The 21,184-nt window shown below is 45.1% G+C and overlaps 1 protein-coding gene across 1 annotated transcript in view; it reads right to left on the bottom strand.

Annotated features, from left to right (window-relative positions):
- kynu (kynureninase) overlaps positions 1–21,184 on the bottom strand; it is a 278,857-nt gene that overhangs the window by 177,805 nt on the left and 79,868 nt on the right. Inside the window, exon 3 of the mRNA XM_072257274.1 lies at positions 5,150–5,270. Within this exon, the coding sequence (XP_072113375.1) occupies positions 5,150–5,270 (121 nt within the window). The remainder of the gene's footprint in view (positions 1–5,149; positions 5,271–21,184) is intronic.

Here is a 21,184-nt window from a genome sequence, read left to right as displayed (position 1 = left end):
ACTGCAACTCAATTCTACTGCATCTGTATGTCAGGCGTGTTTCAGAGTGTATCTGTATTCCCAGGTGTATCCACACACCAAGAGTAGACTGCAACTCAATTCTACTGCATCTGTATGTCAGGCGTGTTTCAGAGTGTATCTGTATTCCCAGGTGTATCCACACACCAAGGAGCCCCCACTTATTTGACTTGCACCTGGAGTTTGGTGTGTGTTTGCATATACTGTAAGTGAGCAACTGCAGTGTGATATTAATCCCCTGTGTATGCGTGAAGCCAGAATGCGAACTTCAAGACTTTTCGATGTAGCTCAGAATTTTCTAAGATCTAAGCACTTAATATCAGGCTGTTGGCTGTACAGAGTGCCATATCAACGTTCTTCCAGAAGAAGATGGCACCAACAACCAATGCTAGCAATAGTGACATTCTCCAGGCTGTTTACCAAACTACTTCAATCACATCTTCTTTTTCTTTCAAATGTGGTTTTGCTACTGTTGGAGCCTATGCTCTATATATTGGTGGTATGCTTTCTGGCCGATTGGGCAATCTAGCGCTTTGCTTTCTCTAAGGGTTTTCTGTGAGGCTTTGAGTGAAGTATGCAGCCTCGAGGCTAAGAAGCCTGGAGATGGGGCAGAAGTCCATGATCAACTCCATTTATCGCTGATCTCGTTGATTAAAGCACTGAGGAAAATTGAAATCATTGAGGCTTATGCGGAAGGTGAGCGGGTGTTCAGCGCTATCTACCAGCCTCTCATCTCTCCTACCAGATGAAGGTCTATGCCTGTGACAGTCTTGCTCACTGCTTCCAGAGGAAGCTCCCTGCATTCGAATGTCTATCTCTCTTTCGATGTTGTCAAAGGATGGGCCGGAGTTCCAAGTCTTGGACAAGGTTTGTGGCAAATCAATGCAGTTTGTGGATTGGCCTCTGTAGTTCACGTTATTATGTGCTGCTGGTTTCTGATTGCTCCTTTTTTTGTTGCTATTTTGGGTGATTCTGTATCAGGGTGGCTACAGTAATAAAAACTGAGCTGAATTGAAATATACCTGGACTCTTGATTTTATATTTTAGACCTGTTCTTTTTTCTCTCGTTCTTTCTCGTTGCATGATTTTTTTTTTGCGCATAGAAGGTTGATTTTTTTTTTCTTTGAATGGGTTCCATGGTTTTCTTTGCCATGTGGCTGTCTGTGGGAAGATGAATCTCAGGGTTGTATACCGCATACATTATTTGATAATAAATGTACTTTGAATCCCACTCTCACTCCTTAATAGCCCAAATGCATGATTTAGATAGAATAGGCTGAATGTTGCACTGTCGAAGCTACTATCTTCTTATTCCTCAAGTTCCAAAATACCAATTTTGATGAAGAACAGTAATTATCACTCAATCATTATGACAAAGACGGATTGCTGAATTATTTCATTGCTAATTAGTCACTATTCTCTTACATTACAAGAGTGCTTACATTCCTCAGATATTCAGTTTACTACAGACTATTGGGTATTGATTGACCTTAGAAATCCTGAAGTCAAGGAAGTATCCATACTAGATCATTCCTTGTTTGGATAAGTATTGAATTTTATGATCTCACAAAAGCAAATAGAAAAGAAAATAAACACAGGATATTGAAGTTCTAAGCAGGGTCAGACAGCATCTGTGGAATCCGGCAGCATCAACTTGAAAGATTAACTCTTTCACTTTCCGCAACATACCTTACAGTATGAGCCCTGATAAAGGGTCGTAGCCCAAAATGTTGACTATTTATTCCCCTCCATAGATGCTGCTTGACCTGCTGAGTCCCTGTGGCATTTTGCGTATGTGAGACTATATAGAACAGTATTTCTTTGCAATGAGCTGGGATGCTCTATATTTGCAATAATAGTTAAAAAGATAAGGAGGATGGTGGATGGATAAAGCCACATATCTAACTAGTGACAAGGTTCAGTTACCATTCAATAAACTTGGGAACAGTGGCCACTATTGGATTTCCTTTCTACCCACTTAATGCAGGTTCAGTGAACTTCATTGTGTAATAGATGACCTTGGCTAGTGGCCAATACTTCTCACATTGGGTTAGCTCCAGGAACTAGACAAAGTTCTCAGTCTGTTTGATCTTGTTGCGGGGTGAATGATGTTACAAATTATGCTACTGAGAACAGCACGTGCCCCACTGCTCCATGCTTACATAGAACCCTTTTTTTTCCCAAAGTTTGAACCTTGTATATATAGACAGGCATTGTAATGTGGAAGGTTAACTTATTGGCTGACTGAAAACTGGTCCGAAAGTCACTTCCACCATAGTGGTTAGTGCTGCCTTCTTACTGGTTAGCTCCTGTGTCTTGCAGCACCGGTTTCTGGTCCCATGCTGCAACACCTGCAATTGGTTTCTGGCCTTTAGGTATATAAAGGTGAACGAACACGCGCTAGTCACTCTTTTGGCCCCAAGCTCGTTTCGGGCTGTGAGCTGCAGGAGGCCCTGGAGAAACCATATGGAAGGAGTGTTACAGTTAACGGAGGGAGGGGCTTGTGCTTTGGGTGCATACCTAATTTCCTGCTAGTTTAATCGTGTTGTGTTACTTGGGCAGGTTTAATAAGTGAATGCTTAGTGTTAAGCAATGAGGAAGGGTTAATTAGCAATCTTGTCGTGACAGGCCCCTTGCGTAAGAGTGACCATAATATGGTGGAATTCTTCATTAAGATGGAGAGTGACATAGTTAATTCAGAAACAAAGGTTCTGAACTTAAAGAGGGGTAACTTTGAAGGTATGAGACTTGAATTAGCTAAGATAGACTGGCAAATGACACTTCAAGGATTGACGGTGAATATGCAATGGAAAGCATTTAAAGGTTGCATGGACGAACTGCAACAAATGTTCATCCCAGTTTGGCAAAAGAATAAATCAAGGAAGGTAGTGCACCCATGGTTGACAAGAGAAATTAGGGATAGTATCAATTCCAAAGAAGAAGCATACAAATTAGCCAGAGAAAGTGGCTCACCTGAGGGCTGGGAGAACTTCAGAGTCCAGCAGAGGAGGACAAAGGGCTTAATTAGGAAGGGGAAAAAAGATTATGAGAGAAAACTGGCAGGAAACATAAAAACAGACTGTAAAAGCTTTTATAGATATGTAAAAAGGAAAAGACTGGTAAAGACAAATGTAGGTCCCCTGCAGACAGAAACAGGTGAATTGATTATGGGGAGCAAGGACATGGCAGACCAATTGAATAATTACTTTGGTTCTGTCTTCACTAAGGAGGACATAAATAATCTTCCAGAAATAGTAGGGGACAGAGGGTCCAGTGAGATGGAGGAACTGAGCGAAATACATGCTAGTAGGGAAGTGGTGTTAGGTAAATTGAAGGGATTGAAGGCAGATAAATCCCCAGGGCCAGATGGTCTGCATCCCAGGGTGCTTAAGGAAGTAGCCCAAGAAATAGTGGATGCATTAGTGATAATTTTTCAAAACTCGTTAGATTCTGGACTAGTTCCTGAGGATTGGAGGGTGGCTAATGTAACTCCACTTTTTAAAAAAGGAGGGAGAGAGAAACCGGGGAATTATAGACCGGTTAGCCTAACGTCGGTGGTGGGGAAACTGCTGGAGTCAGTTATCAAGGATGTGATAACAGCACATTTGGAAAGCGGTGAAATGATCGGACAAAGTCAGCATGGATTTGTGAAAGGAAAATCATGTCTGACGAATCTCATAGAATTTTTTGAGGATGTAACTAGTAGAGTGGATAGGGGAGAACCAGTGGATGTGGTATATTTGGATTTTCAGAAGGCTTTTGACAAGGTCCCACACAGGAGATTAGTGTGCAAACTTAAAGCACACGGTATTGGGGGTAAGGTATTGGTGTGGGTGGAGAGTTGGTTATCAGACAGGAAGCAAAGAGTGGGAATAAACGGGACCTTTTCAGAATGGCAGGCGGTGACTAGTGGGGTACCGCAAGGCTCAGTGCTGGGACCCCAGTTGTTTACAATATATATTAATGACTTGGATGAGGGAATTAAATGCAGCATCTCCAAGTTTGCGGATGACACGAAGCTGGGTGGCAGTGTTAGCTGTGAGGAGGATGCTAAGAGGATGCAGGGTGACTTGGATAGGTTGGGTGAGTGGGCAAATTCATGGCAGATGCAATTTAATGTGGATAAATGTGAAGTTATCCACTTTGGTGGCAAAAATAGGAAAACAGATTATTATCTGAATGGTGGCCGATTAGGAAAAGGGGAGATGCAACGAGACCTGGGTGTCATTATACACCAGTCATTGAAAGTGGGCATGCAGGTACAGCAGGCAGTGAAAAAGGCGAATGGTATGCTGGCATTTATAGCGAGAGGATTCGAGTACAGGAGCAGGGAGGTACTACTGCAGTTGTACAAGGCCTTGGTGAGACCACACCTGGAGTATTGTGTGCAGTTTTGGTCCCCAAATCTGAGGAAAGACATCCTTGCCATGGAGGGAGTACAAAGAAGGTTCACCAGATTGATTCCTGGGATGGCAGGACTTTCATATGAAGAAAGACTGGACTTGTACTCGTTGGAATTTAGAAGATTGAGGGGGGATCTGATTGAAACGTATAAGATCCTAAAGGGATTGGACAGGCTAGATGCAGGAAGATTGTTCCCGATGTTGGGGAAGTCCAGAACGAGGGGTCACAGTTTGAGGATAGAGGGGAAGCCTTTTAGGACCGAGATTAGGAAAAACTTCTTCACACAGAGAGTGGTGAATCTGTGGAATTCTCTGCCACAGGAAACAGTTGAGGCCAGTTCATTGGCTATATTTAAGAGGGAGTTAGATATGGCCCTTGTGGCTACGGGGGTCGGGGGTATGGAGGGAAGGCTGGGGCGGTGTTCTGAGTTGGATGATCAGCCATGATCATAATAAATGGCGGTGCAGGCTCGAAGGGCCAAATGGCCTACTCCTGCACCTATTTTCTATGTTTCTATGTTATAGTTTCTATAGTTTGAGTGATGTGGATGAGTACTTGTTTGACTTACACTCAGTAAAATGTTTCATTATTTGTTGTGAATAAACAGTGGCTGTATATACCTGCAATCAGTAACTGCTGTTTCACTTACTGAACCCGTGAATCCGCTTCCATATAACAGACATCTGGTTAGAAAACCTTTTACTGAAAACTTCTAAATGTCACTTACATTCTGGCCCAAATATCAAGCTCTTCATTAATATAACCCTTTGTTTTCTTCGGTTGCAGTCCAAGAGAGTGTCCGCATAAGTAAACACATTCTTCTTCTGGCTTTATCAAAGCTGGGTCAACTTCAAAATATGAAAAAAGAATCAGCATCATTCAGGCTTACTAAATATGTTGTTGTACTCCTAGCAGATGTTCACAACTATGTGTGAGACTAATAGAAGACTAATTGAAATACGAGGGGTGATTGATAAGTTCATGGCCTAAGGTAGAAAGAGTCAATTTTAGAAAACCTAACACATTTATTTTTCTACATAGTCTCCTCCTACATGTACACACTTCGTCCACCCTTTGTAGAAGTGGTCCACAGCAGGGGTGATTGATAAGTTTGTGGCCTTAGGTAGAAGGAGATGAGTTATACAGCTCTTGTTACATGTTCTTTGAGTGAAAATGCAGTAAGTTTGAAGTTTCTCCTCATCTCCTCCTACTTTAGGCCACAAACTTATCAATCAACCCTGCTGTGGACCACTTCTGGAGGTCCAAGATGTCGCCTTCTACAAAGAAGAGAACCGTATGCTCCGCGACCGCTGGACTAAGTGTGTAAATGTAGGAAAATTAAATGTGCTAGGTTTTCTAAAATTCACTCCTTCTACTTTAGGCCACGAACTAATCAATATCCCCTCGTAAAAGCCAATTTCTGTTATTTATATTAAAAAAACCCTATTCACATCACTCTACAACAACAATTAGTACTTACTTGCTGGTATCAATGTGAAGGTGATTTGACATGAATTGCTACAGCTCTGTTGACTATGCTTCTAAAAGCATGTTGAGTAATTATTTAGAAGTATGGATTTTAATGGCAATCCAAATATGTCAAAAGGAGAAATTGGTAAGCAGATGGTACTGTTTTAAAATAGACAAGAAATATTTGGTGTCTTGAAGGGGTATTTTCCTCCGCTGTCACTGTGCCAAAACGGCTGTATACATAGCTGTTCTGTCTGTATTAGTGGTCAGATCTAAAGAATTTTAGTTTAATCTGGAAGCCACTTTGAGAATAGCTATTGTCACTGATCAGCTGTGAGAGAAGTGGTGGTGGACAGGATGGGGGGGAGGGGGTCTTTAAGCAGAAGTAATAACTTGGTATATTGAAGATGTGCAATCTTCTTGTCTCTTCTGAATCTGCACAGGAAGGTTCTACACCCAAGAACACAGAGCTTATTCTAAAAGCTGAGGTAGTGTTATACCATGTGTATTCCTGCCTCTGTTGAAGTCTTTTAGAACAGTGGTAAAACATCCCTGATTAGGACAGCCAGATTAATGTGGCAGAAAACATACAATTACCTTTAAATAGTTTTTAAAAACAAACCTTGTGGTCAGCTTTAAATAATAAACAAAAGAGGTTCTGCAGATGTTAACAATCCTAAGGAGCACACACTAAATTACGGAGGAACTCAGCAGGTCAGGCAGCATCTATGCAAGGGGAATAAGCGGTCAATGTTCTAGACCAGGACTCTTGATCAGGTTTAAATACTGTTGATAGGATCATCAGACACAGGCTATAGAATATTAGCAACATAATTACACAAACAAAGCAGTTTAATCTGAACTGCTCCATTATTTCACTCTATCAGAGAAATACAGTGCCGCAGGGTGAAAAGGAGGTCTGAGAGTTACACTTCTCACACAGAGGGTGGTAGTTATCAGTTGCTAGAGGAGCTGGCTGAGACTGATACAACATTCAAAAGGCATTTGAACAGGTGCTTGAAGATCAAGTGTATAGAGTGACAGATGCCTGCTGTAGACATCGTGGATTTGCAGAGATACTCATTCCGGTCAGCATGGACCAAATGAATTCATTTCAGTGCTTTTTGATTCATTTATTTAGAGATCTAGCATGGAATAGGCCCTTCCAGCCCTTTAAGCCACACTATCCAGCGACCACCAATTTTAATCTAGCCTAACCATGGGACAATTTACAATAGCCAATTAACCTACTAACCGTTACGTCACTGGACTGTGGGAGGAAAGCCCCAGAGCACCCGGGGTAATCCCAGGCATTCCACAGGGAGGGCGTACAGACTCCTTACAGATGACATCGGAATTGAACGTCCCAACATCCCAGGCTGTAACAGCGTCATCCTAACAGCCATGTTATTGTGGCAACAGTATAATGCTGAAAAGGTTCCTCTCTTTCACCAATCATACCCCATCACCTTCTCTGCAACCCAAATTAACTGGTGTCTCTCTCATTTCTGAAGAGCCTTGAACACAACAGACAGCGGATGCTGGAAATCTGGAGCATCTTGGAACACAGAGGAGTTGGAGGGCCTCAGCAGCTACTAAATTCCATAAATTTCCATGGATGCTAGCTGACCCACTATGTTCCTCCAGCTCCTTTGTACATTGTCCTTGAAATGTCAACACCCTTTTCCCCCCATAGATGCTGCCTGAATTTTTCAGTATTCTCTGTTATTACAATGATGTCAGGGTTGCTAATCTGGATTCAAAAACAGCCCTTACTACTTTTCAGCTGTTACTCCTTGTTCAAAAAGGGAACAGGGAAAAGCCAGATGGCTACCAGGCTTTGAACCTCACATCTGTTGCAAGGAACTTACTGGAAAAATTTGTAAGTACTAAGAGTTATTCACTCTTGGAAAGATGGGGTCTGATTAGGACCAGTCAATACGACTGCGCACAAGAAATCCTGCCTCAGTAATCTGACTGAGCATTTTCTGAAATAGTAACTCTGAAATGTGCTGAGGGCAGGGTGGTAGTTATGATATGAATGGACTTCAGTAAGGCCTTTGACAAGGTCCCTCATGGTAGTCTGGCCCAGGAAGTTACAGCGCTAGAAAACTGGCAATTTGGATCCAAATTTGATTTGTGACAGAAAACAGAGTGCAAGTGTGTGAAGAGATGCTTTTCTGACTGGAAACCTGCTTGCATTAGGCTCATATCCCTCCATGCCATTATTAATCAAGGATTGTTGCTAGAAACCTTGAAATTCATGATATATATTTATGACTTGAGTGTCAATGTAGGAAGTATAATTTGTAAGTTTGCAAGTGACATGACAATTAATTGTGTTGTACATAGCAAAGAAGGTTGTCTAAGGCAGGATATCAATCAGTCAGAGAATTGTGTGGAACAATGGCAAACAGAAAATAATCTGACTGTGCGAGGTGACAGGAAGTAAAATAAGGGTAGAACATGTACTGTAAATGATAAAATAATAATGAACAGAAGAAACATGAGGTACAAGTCCACAGTTCCTTGAAAGAGGCAACATAGGTGGACAGGGTGGAAAACAAGCCATGTGGCATGCTTGCTTTCATTGGGTAGGACATAAAATATATAAGGGAGTTAAGCCATTATGTTGCAACTTTACAGTACACTGGTAGGATTGCACTTGAATTATTGGTGCAGCTCTGGTTGCCATATTGTAAGAATGATATGATTGTGCTGGAGAGAGTGCAGAGAAGATTTACCAGAATGTTCGATGGACTGGTGGTCTTGAGTTATGAGGTGAGAGAAGATAGCTGGGTTTGTTTTCCCTGGAGCGAAGCTGACCTGATAGAGGTATATAAAATTATAAAAACAAATATGGTACATTATATACCACCCCGCTCCCCCCCCCAAAAGATGGCGATAGCTAAAACGAGACACAGATTTAAGGTGAGAGAGGAGATTTAGAGAGGACCAGTGGGGAACATTTTGTTACTTTGGGAGGTGTGGATATCTGGGGAACTCTTTGCCAGAGGAGGTGGTGGAATCAGATATAATCGCAACAGTTGAGGAACACTTAGACGGGCACTTGAGCAAGCATACGGACATGATGTGGGTAAATGTGTTGATACAATGGTCATCATGGTCATGCCGGGCCAGAGAGCCTGTCTCTGTGCCCTGAGACTTACATCTCAATGCTAACTACATTCCATGGTCTTACAACAGAAAAACAACAGGAGCCCCTGTCGGCTCCCAACACAACCCCATCAGTTCTATTTCTCTGTAGCCCTGCAACTTTACCTTTGGAGTAACCTGGTTATTTTTATTTTTATTTACAGATACAGCACGATACAGGCTCTTCTGACCCACTGGGTTTCCTAGCAGCAACCCACCAACTCAACTCGAGCCTGATCACATTGGCCAAAGACCAATTAACCTACTAAACAGTATGTCTTTGGTCTGTGGGAGGTAACCAGAGCACCAAGAGGAAACCATGTGATCACAAGAAGGATGTACAAACTCCTTACAAAGGGCACTGGAATGGAACTTTGACGCCCCAAGCTGTAATGGCATTACACTAACCACTACACCACCATTACTCCTGATGTTCTCAAGTCAGAGAGCTCTCTGTTTCAATTATGAATTTAGAATAGTTTCTAACATTTCCTCCCACCTCACATGCAAATTCTGTAATATTTGCCAACTAATTGCTTTTTGACTTCAAGATTTAGTTATAACTAACCCAAGACTTGCTTGTTACTATAGCAACCAGTACAGCCACCTTAACCTGAACAGTTTGCAAGTGAGACATATGGCCATGATTCCTGTTTGCACAAGGCCCAAGATGTCTGCAACCATTCCTCTGCTGGGAAATCAATACCACTACACTCCCAAGTGCTTACATGTATACGTAATTAGCACAATGCTATGACAGAGTTTCGGAGTTCAGAGTTCAATTCCGACGCATTCTGTAAAAAGCTTGCAAGCCTTTCTTGTGAACGTGTGTGCTTCCTTTGGGTGCTCCACTCTCCTCCCACAGTCCAAAGGTGTACCAGTCATTGTAAGCTGTCAGATTTCAAGTAGGTAGAGTTGCAAAGAGTGATTTCAGCACATTGGCCATCATAAATTAAAGTAATGAGTACCAGAGTGGAACGTTATGTTGAAGTTGTGCAAAACATTGGCGAGGCCTTATTTGTAGCATTGTGTACAGTTCTGTTTACCTACCTACAGGAAAGATAACAATACGATTGAAAGAGTGCAGAGAAAATTTATAAGGACATTGTCAAGATTTGAGAACCTGAGTTAGAACGTAGGAGAATGAGGGGAGATTTTACAGAAGTATGCACATTTATGAGGGGTATAAAAAGGGTAAATGTAAGCAGTCTTTTTCCACTGAGGTTGGGTGAGACTAGAGGTCATGGATTTAGGGTGAAAAGTGAAATGTTAAAGGGGAACATGAGAGGGAACTTCTTCACTCAGATAGTGATGAGAATGTGGAACGAACTGCTTGTAGAAGTGGTGAATTTGGGTTTGATTTCAACACTTAAGAGAAATATGGATAGATAAATGGATGGGAGGGCTATGGTCTAGGCAGATTAATAGTTTGGCACAGACTAGATGGGCTGAAGGGCCTGTTTCTGTGCTGTAGTATTCTATCATTCCATGACAACAAGGAAAACTGCAACAGAAGCCAGTTGGGCTCAATGCCACTGGACTGCCAATAAAGGAAAATATACTAGTGGAAGACAAACTTGGCAATATTCAATAAGGACAACAACCACAAACTGCTGTTCAAACATAGAGTACCACTCCTGTTACATAGATTTCATTTCACTCTGCTATGTCCTGTTGACCGCAGGATCTCTTAGTTTAATTGTGGCTAGATTATGAAGACACGTAGTTCTCTTTTATTGTCATTTAGTAATGCATGCATTAAGAAATATTACAATATTTCCTCCAGTGTGATATCACAAAACACAGGACAGACCAAGACTGAAAAAACTGACAAAACCACATAATTATAACATATAGTTACAACAGTAGCCTCCGAATCAGCTCGCCAACACTGAGTACTGAGCGCCATCTCTGTCTGAATGACTCGACCTCAATCCCGGTCGCCAACAGCAGACAAAGCCGGGGATTTTGAGGTCTTCCCTCCAGAAGATTCCCGACCGCGCAGTAACGACAGCAGCGAACGAGCATTTCAGAAATTCCTCCAGATGTTCCTCTGTGCTTTCGCGTCCGTCTCTATCAAATCAGAGTTGTCCACAGCCCCTACTTAACTGACACAATATCAGTTTTCACCGGAGGGCTGCGCACGCGCAGCACGCTGCTCTCTCTCCTCCTGCCGTTACACATCTCTTTCTCTCTCTCTGCTTCCACCTCCCCTCCAAATTAATTTATTTTTTCTTTTCAATCTTACTTTCTAACTATCAGTTTCTTAAACTATTCAATTATTGAAACTGCCCTGCTACTTTTATAGATTTAGCTTCACATAATCAGCCTTGTTAACATTCTCACAGAATGAGCTACTCTTTGAATGAGATCTTCAGAAGAATTGTCTAGCATTTTGTGTAAAACCTGTTTCATTCAAGAACATCATCTTCTGAATATTTCAATCCTTCCATTGTGTTCTTCGTCTCACAATCAGTGTATTGTTCCAATTTACCTTGGTTAAACACTGTACTTTGTTAGCGTGTTCCTGGTGGAATTCATGGCCTGCCCTATTCAAGGTCATCAGTCAGTTTCAAACTTAACTAGGATCTAAATTAGTGCCAATCACAAACATGAGAAAGTCTGCAGATGCTGGAAATCTAAAGCAACACATACACAAAATACTGAAGGAAGTCAACAGATCAAGGAGGATCTAAGGAAAAGAATAAACAGTCAACGTTTCAGGCCAGGACCCTTCTTCAAGACTAAGGAAGGGAGGAGATGCCTGAATAAAAAGGTGGGGGGGAGGGGAAAGAGGCTAGCAGGAAGGGAATAGTTGAAGTCAGGTGGGTGGGAAAGGTCAAGGGCTGAAGAAGGAATCTGATAGTAGAGGAGAGGGGACTGTAGGAGAAAGGGAAGGAGAAGGGGCACCGGGGGGGGGGGAAGTAGTGGGCACGTGAGAAGAAGTAAAAGATCAGATTGGGGAATAGAGGAAGGGTGAGGGCATTTGTTCATCAGAAGGAGAAATCGATATTCATGCCATCAGGTTGGACAGTACTCAGACAGAATATAAGATGTTGCTCCTCCACCCCGAAGGTAGCCTCATCTTGGCACAAGAGGAGGCAAATTAAGTGTTCTAGCTTTGACATTCTGCAGCTATTATATATAATGGTGTTTCAACAGGGTCTTTGCAGATAGCTGTGTTTTCTTGTTAACTGATCACCATGTTGTTTCTCAATTCTACAGCACTTTTAAAGAACTAATGCACATTGTGTTTGCTTTAAAAATCTTCTCAACACTGGTTCATCAAAGCAACAATACTCTAACTGTTACACAAAAGAACATTCAAAATAAACTGATATATTTGAAACATTTCACTCTTTGTTACTTAATATCTTCCTTGAATCTGTTGCTCATTAAATTCAACCACTTCACATCAAGTGAAACTGTTGCATATTTTTATACCACTGAATATCCTTTCAAGGATAATGAATATTAAACACTTCCATCTGAAAAGGGAATGAAACCAATCGTTAGGAACTGGGCATTGCAAACTGGAAGGTAACACACATGTATGCACGCTAGATATTTAACATTGCTACCTTATCCAGGCTTCCATTGTTTTTCTCAATTATAAATCATCATGGCAGTTGAATCGATGTGGCAGTGAAATCGATATCATTAAAAGGGGTTTCAGATGCAACGATATGACACTTAATTCAATTTTTCTATGTATATCAATTATTCTGATTCTGCTGAAAATACTGCCATAATCATTTGACTCACACTACCCGACATTAAAAGAAATGCAATAAATCTTGCTGGTTGGGTTAGGGATTCATCTTTCTTTTCAACTCAGAATACATGGATTATTCTCCCTGACCATCACTTTTAATCTACTAGAAACAGCAAACGCATCACAAAGTTTTTTTTCAGTACAGCACATCCAGGCACAATTTGTTAAATATTAAGTAGTAAAACTTGGTAAATAATTGATGGATGTTTTAAAAATACTAAAAAATAGTCTGATATTTCACAAGAAATTTGTAAACATGATGAAGTTCATTATGACTGTGCATGATAAAGATTATCAGTGATGACCAGCAAAAAACTGATCTGATTTTCCAAGGGACTCATTCCAGCCATCTGGTTGAAGAAACTTCCTCAGTACCTAGTTCAAAATGAAAGCGACTACAATAAAAGACAAAATGATGTAGTTGGGAAACAATTATGCAAGTGAGCCACACTGGGGGAAGGTGCTTTACATAGACACAAGAGGTAATGCAGATGCTATGAATCTAGAGGAATACACACAATGCACTGGCGGCACTCAGCAGGTCAGGCAGCACCTACGGAGGGAATGAACAGGCAACATCTTGGGCCAAGAAGCTTTTGTCCTGGTGCTTTACATATGCCTGAGAGGCTGGACGTGGGGATGCTGAGTTGCCAGAGGAGGGTTAAAGTGGAAAGTGAAACCAAGGATTAACACCAGAAGCAGGGAGCCATTTCTAAACTGCAAACCTCCACACATCACAGGACTAGGTCAAATTTGCATGCATACAAATCCTTAGGAAAAGAAGATTGTCAATTTCATCACATTCCTCAAACAATATAAACGTGGGTTTTGTAATTTGACTTTGACTCAGTGGGTTTGACAATCCTGGAACTCACTGGGTTCCTAACTACTTGAAGCTACTTTTTAACTTGCTTATATAAATGACTTCTATTACAACTTTACTCATTAAAGATTATTTTTCAACCATCTGAGATGCTTAAATGGGCCACAGTTTGACAACTTACCCTAGCCTCTGTATCCATAGTACAGAATTAGCTACTAGCTAGCAAATGATCTTTTGCAAACCCCCTGGTGCTTGTATCTTTTTCTGGAAATGTTATGCCAACTTTATAATGCCTTCTTAGTCCTTGATGGACAGAAAACACAGGAGCAACACATAAAATGCTGGAAGAACTCAGCAGACCAGGCAGCATCTATGTGTAACGGCCTTTGCCCCACTGACTCCCGTTGCCTAGGGTGAATAGCCATCGACCCCGCCAAACAATGCAAATGCTTTGGTGCGGATAAGGTGTGAGTCCAGAACATGACTTCCATTGGCTAACAAATGAATACAGTTTCCATTATCACATTGTATAACCCAAACATTGCTGTTACAGAGAATCCCTTGCTCAGCAGTTAACAGTATGAGAAGCCATTTTAATATAACACCTCAGAGAAGCCATTTTGGTAATCAGCAATTAACAGTTAACAGTCCATCTAGTATTACTGAGAGCCCTACATCCCCCCCCCCCACCGAAATAACTCATGCCCTCATGACGTTCAGATAATTCGCCATTCCTTCCTGCAGAACACACAACCCAATCCAAGTGCAGAAAGCAGTGATCTGACTCCCCAAAACAGTAGAGATCACACCTTGTTCCCCGGGTGCTACGTAGGCCAACCTCTCTGGGGGTTTTTGACTCCTTTGAGGCCTACGTTCCCCCTCGTCTACCCCTTCTGCCTCGGATACAGCAAGGGACTCTTTGAAACTACGAGGTGAACACTCCCCCAAGCGGTCACCCAAGTCCCTCTGCAGCTCGGAACCCTCTATCTCTGGTTCAGGCCCTACATCCTCTCCTTCAGTGCCCTGCGGTACCACAGACTGCCCCTCACTAGCCCTTTCAACCTAGTGGGAAAAAGGCCAGGAGCCTCTTCCTCCATCCTGGGAGCATCAGCGAATGGCAGAATGTACCAACCATCCCAGTCATCACCCTCCAAATCAGTATCCCTCACAGGGGCTGGGCTCGGGCCCATCTCTCCCAGGGTAGGCACGTCCTCCACCCTGCAGGGACGCAGAGTCCTGATACTGGGTGCAGCCACCTTGTCAGGCTCCTGCTCTACCTGCACATCTTGCCCCAGGGGCAACAGGTGATTTCATGGAGAATCTTAACAGGCCCCTTTCCATCCTCAAGTCGTACCCGGAAAACCAGCTGGTTTAGCATCTGACGCCCCATCACATAGGGCGTGGCTGCCCAACGATCAGCCAGTTTGTGTTTTCTCGGTAATTCCAGATTCCTGATGAGTACTCAGTCTCCCGGCAGGTGTAGAGAGAACTTTACTTTCTGGTTGTACCTCCTCTTATTTCCCTGATTCTGCCAGGCGGCAGCCTCCCCAGCCAACTCGTAAGCTCTTTTCAGCTCTTGCCTCATATCAGACACATACTTCAAGTAAGGCTTTGGTGACACCTCACCTGCATCAGTCCCGAAACAAAGGTCAATGGGCAACCTTGCCTCGCGTCCAAACATAACATAATGGGGCGAGTAACCAGTAACTTCATTGCGTGTACAGTTGTAACAGTGAACAAGATGCCCAATATGTCGACTCCAATGATTCTTTTTGCTGATCTCCAGAGTCCCGAGCATGTCTGGTAGCGTCTGATTGAACCTTTCCGGCTGGGGACCACCCTGTGGATGATGATAAGATGTGGTCCTCGATTTCTCAACCCCCAGCATGCCCAGTAACTCATAAATGAGTTTGCTCTCAAAGTCTTGTCCCTGGTCACTATGTATCCACCGAGGAAGACCATAATGAACAAAATACATTATGGAGGAGGGAAGAGAAGATGGCGGCGCAACGCAGTGCGTGTAGCCTCTCCAGTGAATGATATTGTATTTGTAAGTAGGATGCCGTGCACAATTCTGATTTGATGGAGACAGCCGTGACAGCACGGAGAAACATCTGGAGTAACTTCTGAAATGCCCGGTTCGCTGCCGCTGCTACTGTGCGATCGAGAATCTCTGGAGGGAAGGCCCCAAAATCCTCGGCTTTTCCTGCTGTTGGCAACTGGGGCTGGGGTCGAAGCGTTCGGCAGAGATGATGCTCAGTACTCGGTGTCAGAGGGCTGGTCAGAGCTTGAAGTTTTCAGACGACTCAAGAGTCGGACTGTGGTCAGGTATGGCAGGGAAAGTTTTCTTCCTTCTTCCATCTGCGTGAGATGCGGGACTTTCGAGAGACTCTGAACTTTTTACCATGCTCACGGCCTGTTCTTTATCGAGTTAGGGTATTGCTTGAACTGTTGTAATTATATGTTATAATTATGTGGTTTTTGTCAGTTTTTCAGTCCTGGTCTGTCCTGTGTTTCTGTGATATCACACCGGAGGAATATTGCATCATCTCTTAATGCATGCATTACTAAGTGACAATAAAAGACGACAGCGTGTCCTCATAATCTAATCTAAGTATTTCTCCCATAGCACTTTCGCCACTGTAGTCGCCCTTTGATCCTTGGTAGGAAAAGCTTGAGCATACCTGGTGTAGTGATCCATGATGAACAAGACATTTGCCACGTTGCTGGCATTGAGTTTTATGGACAGGAAACTCATATATAGCAGGTCCAAAGGCCCCACACTCTGCAAGTGGGACAAGGGGCAAACTGCCTGGGCAGCGTCTTCCGTCATATGCAACGAATGCAGGACCTGCAGTACTCTTCAACCTCCGTCCTCATTCGGGGCCAGTAAAACCGATCCTTGAGCAATTCATAGGTCTTTTCCACCCCCAGATGTCCAGAGTCATCATGGAGGGACTTCAACACAACCTTCCGATACTTCTCCGGCAGGACCAGCTGCCGACATCAAGGTCGGTCCGGGGGTGAGACTACCCGGTATAACATTTGGTTCTTCAACCTCAACCAATGCCATTCTTTCAGTAACAGGGACAGAGGACCATGCTTAGCCTTCTCCACCCATGTCACATCCCCCTCTTCCACGGCATGCCAGACCGGACCTACGTCTTGGTCATCTTGCTGCGCAGCGGCTACATCCCCAGGGCTTAACCCTGGCAGCTGCATGGTCTTCAGAGCAGTCATATCACAGTGCACCAGGGGCAGAGCATCATCAGATGCCCCCAATGAGCCCCCTGCTCGATCTGGCCTCTCCTTCTCCTCAGCCTGCACGGTGATAGCAAACTGGCACATCGCCTTCACCCCGGATGCGGGAACACTCTCCCACTCCTCATCCTTCCCCGGCTCCTCATGCCCCCGTCGGAACACAGCATCCGCATCGACATTCCGGCTCCCCAGCCGGTACTTCAGGCTGAAATCGTATGAAGACAAAGCTGCCAGCCACCAATGACCTGTGGCATCCAGTTTCGCCGAGATCAAGATGTAAGTCAGCGGGTTGTTGTCCGTCCTCACCTTAAACTTGGCCCTGTAGAGATAGTCACTCAGCTTATCCACCACCGCCCATTTCAACGTCAGGAACTCCAACTTGTGAGTGGGATAGTTTCTCTCTGAAGGTGACAAACTCCAGCTGACAAATGCTACAGGCCTCAGGCCAGCGCCCTGATCCTGATATAGAATGGCCCCTAACCCCTCATGACTGGCGTCTGTGTGTAGCACATAGGGCAATTGGGGGTCTGCAAAAGCCAGCACCGGCGCTTGAGTCAGCATCTCCTTCAGTGACTGGAAAGCTGCTTCACACTTGTCATCCCATCTCTGTGCAAAGGGCTCTGATGGGTTCAAATATTCTCCCACCTCCCGTCCTTTCCTCCCTTTCCCCCTCTGTCCCAGGTGAGGGTAGCCACGCAGAAGCTGGTTCAAGGGATGACTCACCTTGGCGTAGCCCTTCACGAATCTCCAATAGTACCCACAGAACCCTAGGAATGAGCGCAGAGTACTCAAGGTCCGGGGCCTTGGACAGGTGGTCACTGTTTCGATCTTAGCCGGGTCTGTCACTACACCATACCTCGAGACAATGTGTCCAACATAGCTAACAGACATCTGGCAGAAGCTTCAATCCTTCCTGCTTCAGCCGGGTGAGCACCTTCATTAGCTTCACTTCGTGTTCTTCCAAGGTGGATCCAAATACAATGAGGTCATCCAAATATACCAGCACTTCGAGCAGGTTCATATCCACCACTGTCTTCTCCATGACTCTCTGGAAGGTGGCAGGGGCCCCTGATATGCCCTAGGGCATCCGTTCGAACTGGTAAAAGCCCAAAGGGCAAATGAAGGCTGTCTTCTCCTTATCGGCCTCGCTCATCGGGATCTGGTAATACCCCCTCCTCAAACCCAGCACGCTAAACCACTTTGCCCCACTCAGACAGGCCGGGGGACCGTGTACTGATCTGGGACCGTGCGCCTGTTCAGTGCTCTATAGTCCACACACATACAAACCTTCCCATTCTTCTTCTGGGCCACTACAATAGGAGACACATATGAGCTTCGGGACTCCGTGATGATCCCAGCCACCTTCAACTTGCCCAAATGCTGCCGCATGTCTTCCACATCTGCAGGGGCCAGTCGCCATGATCGTTCTCTAAACGGAGTATCCTCAGTCACCCATATGGTGTGGCGAGTGCTCCTGGAACAACCCACATCAAACTCGTCAAAGGGAAAAACATCTGTCATCGTCAACATCTTCTCCACCAGCCTCCGCTTCCAACTCTCCGGTACAGGTGATGCCCCAAAGTTAAAAGCTTCAGCGGTCAACTTAGGCCTTTTTCCCAACTGCTCTCCCCCAACTGGCCTCATGGGGGCACTATGCATCACCGTCACCGGGAGCAAATGCGCCAGAGGCATCCCTCGCTTAAAGGTGACCTCCCGTGCAGTAGTGCTCCTGACGATCACCACTAGCCTGCGTGCCTGCACCACAGAGGGCTTTTGCAACTCAGGTCTCACCAGCATCCCAGCAGGGAATCTCAACTCCCTTTCGAGATCTTTCAGGCTATCCACTAAAAGAGCTTCACCCTCAGGCACCCCTGGGGAATCTAGGGATCACCTGGTCCAGGAACACCACTGGGATTATGATACGGGCCCAGCAGAGATTGCACTTGCTAAGGAAGCTTAAACAAGCATCACTCCCCACTAACATCTTAACTACATTCTACAGAGGCGTGGTTGAGAGTGTGCTGACCTTTTGCATCACAACCTGGTACTCCAGCTGCAGTGCTGTTGACAAAAAAGCCTTGCAGAGGGTGGTTAGGGGAGCAGAGAAGGTTCTTGGGGTCTCCCTACCTTCTGTCCAAGACCTCTTCCAGAGTCGATGCCTCCAGAAGACACGGTACATTATTAAAGACCCCTCACGCCCTCTCCATGAACTGTTTGTTCTTCTGCCACCAGGCAAACATTACAGGAGCATCAAAACTAAAACCACAAGGCTACGAAACAGCTTCCTCCCACAGGCAGTCAGACTGCTAAATAGCTGCTCTACCTGACTCCGCTTTGGACACTTTTAACTTGCACTGGGCACTTATAACTGATTTAACTGACATGTGGCTGTTGTGTTTTACTATTTATTGTTATGTTTAATATTTAGTGTTGCGTTTGTTATGTTATGATTGCACTGCCCCTGAGAAACGCTGTCTCATTCTGCCCTGCAGAGCTGATGTATGGTTAGAATGACAAAAAAGTTTTTTGAATCTTGAATCTTACTTCACCGGCCGCACCACCCTAGGCACACCACACAGTGCCTCATTCACATGTCACGTCCGGCCCAGGGCGACCCCACGCTCCCTCAAAAGCAGCTCGGAACACTGGGTGCACTGATAGGGTCTCCAAAAAGTCCTCACCCGCCTTCTCCTTGCAGGCTCCCAGGAGTCCCCGCACAATAGGGGAGTTGGTCTCCACCACAACTGACACAGCCCCAGTCTCACCGGGGTCTGGGCACACCAGTACCAGGGCTTCATGAGCCTCAGACACCCCCACCTCAGCTTCCAGGAACTCCAGTTTCACAGACAAATAGCCATCGTATGGGTAAGCACCATCACTGTTGCCCCAAATCTCCAGTTACTGAAAGGTGTCAGGGGTAAATGCACCAGATACTGATTGTAGAGCGACTGGTACAGTAATGTGACCTGCGACCCCGTGTCGAGCTTTTACATCTATCCCCTCTATTCGTATCGACACACTGGATTGGGGCCCCACCAATCCTTTTGGGATAGGGTCTTTTCCTCTCGAGGGTCCCGCGGCACATTGTTGGGAATGTATTTTCCCAGAGGCTCCAGTTCCCTTACTGAGTCTCCTCTAAGTTTCCTGACCTCCCTTCCTGCTGGGACACCTGGGGACTCTCCCTCCGAGGAGCTCCCTGCTGTTCACATTCCCGCCTGAAGTGTCCCTCTTCCCCGCAGTTATAGCACACGCCTCGCCTCGCAGGACCCCAGCCTCCACCTGCCTCAGTGCTGTCCGGCCCTTCTGTGAGGGGCCTTCTCTGCTAGTCCCCTCCCACGGAGGGTCCCCACCTGCCGCGACCCCCTTATGTGTCTCCCGCATGGAGCTGGCCCCAGTCATTTCACCACAAGGGGCTACTACCGAGGACTGTACCTTGTTAACGGAGCCCTCTTCCGCTTCCAATTCGTCCTCCTCCTCCCTGACCTCTCTGAGCAACTGAACAAAAAACCGGGGGTGGTGGGGGAACGCGTTCTACAAAACTGCCGGAGGCTGTTAGCGATCGCATCATGTCTCTGCGCATCCCTGACTACCTGGTCAATCCTTATCCAATCCACCTCAGCTGCCGAAATGATCCCCCGGCACCTCAATCAATTTAGCCTACGGTCAAGTCGGAGAAGATACTCAGAAAGCTTTTCCCCTTTCTCCTGATGCAGATTCTGAATCCCCCCTAAAAGCTCCACCGGGCTTCCAGTAAGCCCTAACGCCTCCTCTAGGGCAACGAGACACTCCTTCCAAGAAGCCAGGAGGTGATTTACTCTCAGCCCTGTCACCACCTCAGCTGCTGCCCCTCTCAAACAGTCCCCTAATCTTTGCCACTTCTCCTCCTCAGAACACTGCCACTCACCTAGCAGCTGAGAGGTATATTCTACCCAGGACTCGTAATCTTCCTCCCCCTCAGGGATGGGTACCCACCCTGAGAATATTCTTAACTTCTGTCGCAGACCCAGCGCCCTGTTCACCAAAGAGTTCATGGCTGAGGCCAAATCAGAGCCCACCTCTTCCATGGGGAATGAGAACTAATTACATCCTCCAAATCTGACCACTCCCTTCCTTCATCCCTCAAAAACGATTGGACCCGCTTGCTAAAATCTCCACCCTTAGCTTCAGGCAACTCCTCTGGTGTCCCTTCAACCCCGTCCTCCGTGACAGCATGCACACCCCATGGCCCCGCCTCACCTACGTCACCGATAGACGGGGCAGTCCCATATCCTTGACGT

Source organism: Mobula birostris, chromosome 5, assembly GCF_030028105.1.
Source record: "Mobula birostris isolate sMobBir1 chromosome 5, sMobBir1.hap1, whole genome shotgun sequence".
NCBI classification, from domain to species: Eukaryota; Metazoa; Chordata; class Chondrichthyes; order Myliobatiformes; family Myliobatidae; genus Mobula; species Mobula birostris.
This window is presented reverse-complemented; position numbering and strand designations above follow the sequence as displayed.